Below are 4,944 nucleotides of genomic sequence, written 5' to 3'. Positions count from 1 at the left end.
TTCATGCACAATGTGTCCTTGGTGCATATTTGCGAATCAATCTTACATGATCGATCTGCTGTCCTGGATTAAGAACCCTCCACACCAACCATGCTCAACGCCTCAACCCCAATACTTCTCGGCAAGATTGAACAAAAGATTGCAGAAATGAACAAATACCTATGTCAGTAGCCAAAAGTCCAACAACACTAATAAAAGGTGAAAATGATTAAAAACTTCTCGGTTTCATTTATAACAAGAAAAGCAGACTGATACTTTTTTGACGGTTCAAGTATATTTCTATGGAACACAATGTCTTACTATAATCAGAACAAAATCATTTCAACAGAACGTCAGTGCTGAAATGAACCTACCATATCGAATCACCTTTTTTTCTTGCGTGATAGGGCGTTCTTAGTTTTTACCCACTCTTTCAATGAAGCAGAGCTTCTCATAAATGAACAAGTTTCGCCTATTCTAGTATCTATACCAAAGCCTCTGTTTGGTTCTGGGTTGCATATATTCTCAACTGCTGGGAAGGAAGCATCCTTCTTGTCTTCAACAGTTTGATGGTTGTTTTCTGGAATACTCTGTACAAAGTCTCCTTCCTTTCTAACACCTAAAGCTGTAGAAGCATCTAATTTAGGCTCAGTCTTATGCCATTCCATTATATTGCCATCGGTGGAGTGCACCACATCCTCACGGATGGGCTTTGAAAGCTCTTGTATTGTAGTGCCTGGCAAAATTTCTGAGATACTAAAAGAATTGGTCTTATCACTTACCAATTGCATCCATGAGGACTTGTGGAGCCATGAAGAGCCTCTTCCTGAATTATTCGAAGCTGAGTTAGGTAGGTTTCCCTGAGCTTCTGCTAGCACATTCGCTATTTCTGTATTGCCAGACATGCCATCCAAGTTCTTAGATGTTGCCAACTTCTCATTCTTGCAATCAGGAGTGCTGTTCACATTGGGACCATCAGAAATGAGTTGTTTTTCCTTGGTAGTATCAACATTTTGCAGAATATCGGAGAGACTGAATGCACTATTGCTTCTATCTCCAACAAGTGCCCTCCATGAAGACTTTTGAGACCATGAACAACTATTACTCGACCGTTTGAGACTACTTTCTTGTCCGGTGGTTTGAACAACAAGGGATCCACTTGATTGGGTTTGAAAATTTCCCCTTTCTGCAGGTAAAGTAGAGACAACTTCATTTCCATCCCTTTCTTCAGCAAAAAATGGTTTCATCTTCTTTTTAGGAAGTAAAAGATCTTTTTCCTCTTTGAGCTCATTCTCAGTTGATCCATCTTCAGAAGTTTGTGTCTCACTGGATTTAAACTTATATACGCATCATGAAAGAAAAATATTGAAATTAGGACCTTATAGTACAAAGATACATAATGCTAGTAGCATATAAGAACATAAACAACTAAGAACCAATTGAATGAGAAGATATACCTGTTTAGATAATACCTTAGCATGCTTCGTGCTTCCTGACACAGGCATTACTTTGTTTGCCATGGACATAACATTAGTTATGACGTTGTCTTCATCCGTTTCATTTTCCTCAAAGTCAGCTTCACTCTCATTGAACTGTGAATTCCTCCTCTGTTTAGGTGAAACAGAAGCAAGTTCATGTTTATCTTCTTTGTTAGGAAGTGGTTTCCTCTTCTTTTTTGGATGCAAAGTATTCCTTTTACGCACCTTGCCTTCACTCTGAATTGCTCCATCCTTAGAAATTTGGTTTTTACCAAGTCTAGTTTTCTATGTGTTGAATACAGGAAGAGAAATAAATTAAGTACAAGGATAACAAACATGAATAGACCCTGAAAAACAAAGAGTTATGCAGTAATTGAACATGATATTGTACCTCAGAGGAGATTTTGTCCTGATCCCTGTTCTCAGACATAGATGCTCGATTATTTAAAATAGAAACAACATTAATTATGATGTCATCATCATCATCTTCCTCCTCGTTAGACAGTGAATCCTCAACTGGTTTGATGAAATTGTCTCTTTCCTTAGCTAGGACAGCCCTGCTAGTGTCAGAAACATTTCCCCTCTCAAAGAGCTTGTTCATTACAGAGGTCATCATACTAAGCTCTTTCTCATTCATGGCACAGTTTATTTCTTCGTGTTGTTGAACTTCGTTTTCATTTTGTTTCACAGCATTAAACTGACCAGAATGCTCTTCACAATCACAAAAATGGATGGGGAGGGCAGGGGTTTCGACACGTTGGAAACTGTATCTATGCTTTCCAGTCCCACTGAGTGGCAATGATTTGACCTTACAACATATAGTCACTCATGATTTGGATATGGTTTCAGTTGAAGGTAACAATTCCAAATATATATATATATATATATATACATATAAAAACTAATTTTGGTTAGGAAATAACATAGGGCTATTTTAGTATTGTTGCTGCCGTTATTAAAAGTTTGGGTCGGAAAAAGCATATTTAAAGAGTACAGTGAAAATGTTGATTAAAATTTTCAAGTATTTGACATTGTAAAAAACAAGTATTGTGCGTAATTACAATCTTTAAAATGATATAAAGTATCAGATAATCCAATGATTTTCTAACCCAACACTTTTTTTTTTTTTTTTTGGGGGGGGGGGGGGGGGGCTTGAAAACAGAACTTTTGAAATCATCAGCTACTGTAATACTAAATTAGGTCATAGACAACAGACTTTAGAAAGACACTTGCAATACAAGGTTGACATTGGCAAACAAATCCAACTAAATGAAACAGCAATCTCACCTTCAATAATCTAGGAAAGAAAATCCGAATATGGTTATTTTGGGAAACGTAAGCCTTGGTTTTGTTGTTGGGGTTATCTGAAGAAGATGGCATGGGTTGATGGCGTGCTTCTTCTGCTTCTGCTTCTGCCTCTGCCCATTCCCGTTTCAAGCGGGTAAGAAAGTGCTCTTTGGCCTTTTCCAGCTTCAGCTTACCTCCTTTCCACACGCATCCGTTATACTATATAATTGCGAAACAAACCCAAACTACAAATTTAAACCGTTAAGAAAAGAAGAAAAGCCTTAACCTAAAATTTTAGGAAGATTGCTCACCGTGCTAAAAAGCTTGGAGAGGGAGTTGGAGGAAGATGGGAGGACGTCCACGTATGCGAAGCTGCGGCCTTTGGTCCTAACGATTTCCAATCTTTCCACCGTTCCCACGTTGGAGAGAATCTTCAGGAGATCATCGCTGCTAACGCTCTGCCCCAAACCTCCTACATGTATTTTTGTTCTAGTTGTGGCTGCCATCTGTGTCTCGTTCCAAAGTTTCTCCCCCAGGCTACTACTCTAATAAAAGACTCCTTGGGTTTTTCTAGGCTGGGACTGGGAGGGCCTCAGCCTCAAAATCTTATATTGGGCTCTTTTATTATTTTTGATCCATGAAAGCCCATTTTCGGGTTTGAGCTCTTTTGGGTTCTGCAAATTGCAATACATTCACAAACGCACAAGAATTTTGCTTGCACTCTCAAACCCTAGCAGAAGCTTGTAGAAAGTTGAAAGAATTTTGGTTCAAGTGATTTGTATCTTCATTCACACAATAATGACACATTCAAATGCATTATAAGAAAGAGCCTTGCAGAAATTTTCAGCTCACCTGTCCAATGTTTAAAAAAAACGGGGCTTTATTTTTCGCAAATTACATGCTTTTGATCGTTTATGGGGAAATGGAGATTGATGATTAATTAGACCAACATCTGTCTAGGAGAATATAGAATAAGTTGGAATCCCTCTTAGTTTCAAGAGAAGAACAAACACTACTGCGGTGGGCGAAATTCAGCAACGTTGATTTTGAATGGTATCCATAGGACTTAGGTTTAGCATTTGTTTAACCGTGTTTGACCAAATCCATATATGGTGGGACTCCAACCTCTTTGTTTAACCGTGCTCTTCAGGCAAAACTTGAAGCTGAATTTTTCCAACACAAGGGAATGAATAAACTCTAAACAATTGCTCCCATATTTCTTTGCTGCAATTTTCTTTCTCATGTACAATTTTCCTTAATTCCAATGGAATTTTTGGCATCTTAAAAGACCCACAATGCACTTTTCAATTTCTTTCATCCTGCTTGGATACATGAGTGACATCTCTTATGATTCTCCCAGCCTTTTGAACGACTGAACCGAGATATTGAAAATGCTCACTTTGCGATATGATTCTTTAATCAAGTAACTGCTCCATCACACATGTCTTTATATCTTGAATGTTAGTAGTTTAAACGCCCTTCTTTTCCAAGCCCTCCACATCATTTCTCTAGTGACTCTATTTTAAGTTTTTTTCCCCTGAATTAATGAATATACTGGTTATTGTGAGGTGTCCCTACAAAACCTGACATAGAATTAGATTTTTATTAGTAACACTAGTCTCATTTTTAATCTTTGTTTGATCATCCTCCCCATAATTTCACCACATAGCCCTTCAACTTGATACCTCTGTAATTAGCACAATTTTGTATGTCTGCTTCATTTTTGTACAGTGGTATTAAAATGCTCATTCTCTGCTCATCTGACATCTTTTTGGTTCTTAGAACCTTATCGAACAAGTTTATAAAGCCTGAGATATTCTTTTCCATGCTTCAACAGGGATGTCATCTAGTCCAATTGTTTTCTACTGATCTTCATCATTTTCAAAGCTTTCCTTACTTTTTTTTTTTTTTTTGTTTTTTATCCTGCTGATAAAAAATTGTATTTTTATGAAAATTCTGTCGGTAAAAATCATTTTTCTGGTAATAGTTCGACTAAGCCAATTGAGCGTGTTAATAGAACACAAACTTAAATCTTTATTCAAATAATGTCTCTAACAGCCTCAATTGATTTGTCTATTAATGTCCCCATATTGCAAGTCCCAAATTATAGCTTATTGTCTTGGGTTAACTTCATTATATGCACTTGTCCATCAAAATATTAAAATCCTTGCTCATTTTTTCACTAACCGTAGAGCTATTA

General features: G+C 37.2%; 1 protein-coding gene across 2 annotated transcripts; it reads right to left on the bottom strand.

Moving 5' to 3' along the window:
• Positions 1-205: 205 nt before the first annotated feature.
• Positions 206-3,264, bottom strand: ROS3 (RNA-binding (RRM/RBD/RNP motifs) family protein). 2 transcript variants are annotated; one of them, XM_022897747.2, is made up of 5 exons: positions 3,056-3,264; positions 2,745-2,963; positions 1,849-2,265; positions 1,437-1,742; positions 206-1,316 (listed from the first exon to the last, which is right to left on the bottom strand). In XM_022897747.2, exons 1-5 carry the CDS (start codon positions 3,248-3,250, stop codon positions 363-365), a joined length of 2,091 nt encoding a protein of 696 aa, XP_022753482.1. In that variant the 5' UTR covers positions 3,251-3,264; the 3' UTR covers positions 206-362. The 2 variants fall into 2 exon arrangements, with proteins under 2 accessions (XP_022753482.1, XP_022753483.1); XM_022897748.2 differs by having other exon boundaries at positions 1,452-1,742.
• Positions 3,265-4,944: the final 1,680 nt, after the last annotated feature.

Source organism: Durio zibethinus, chromosome 15 (assembly GCF_047325235.1).
Source record: "Durio zibethinus cultivar Kanyao isolate XHJ-2024 chromosome 15, ASM4732523v1, whole genome shotgun sequence".
Taxonomy (NCBI): domain Eukaryota; kingdom Viridiplantae; phylum Streptophyta; class Magnoliopsida; order Malvales; family Malvaceae; genus Durio; species Durio zibethinus.
Note: the sequence above shows the minus strand (reverse complement) of the source record. Positions and strands in the feature narration are given on the sequence as shown.

Coding starts and splice junctions, on each gene's coding strand:
- ROS3 (XM_022897747.2), bottom strand. CDS start 3,250: ATGGCAGCCACAACTAGAACAAAAATACATGTAGGAGGTTTGGGGCAG. Junction 2,964..3,055: donor TCTCCAAGCTTTTTAGCACG/GTGAGCAATCTT, acceptor GCAATTATATAG/TATAACGGATGCGTGTGGAA. Junction 2,266..2,744: donor TCTTTCCTAGATTATTGAAG/GTGAGATTGCTG, acceptor ATATGTTGTAAG/GTCAAATCATTGCCACTCAG.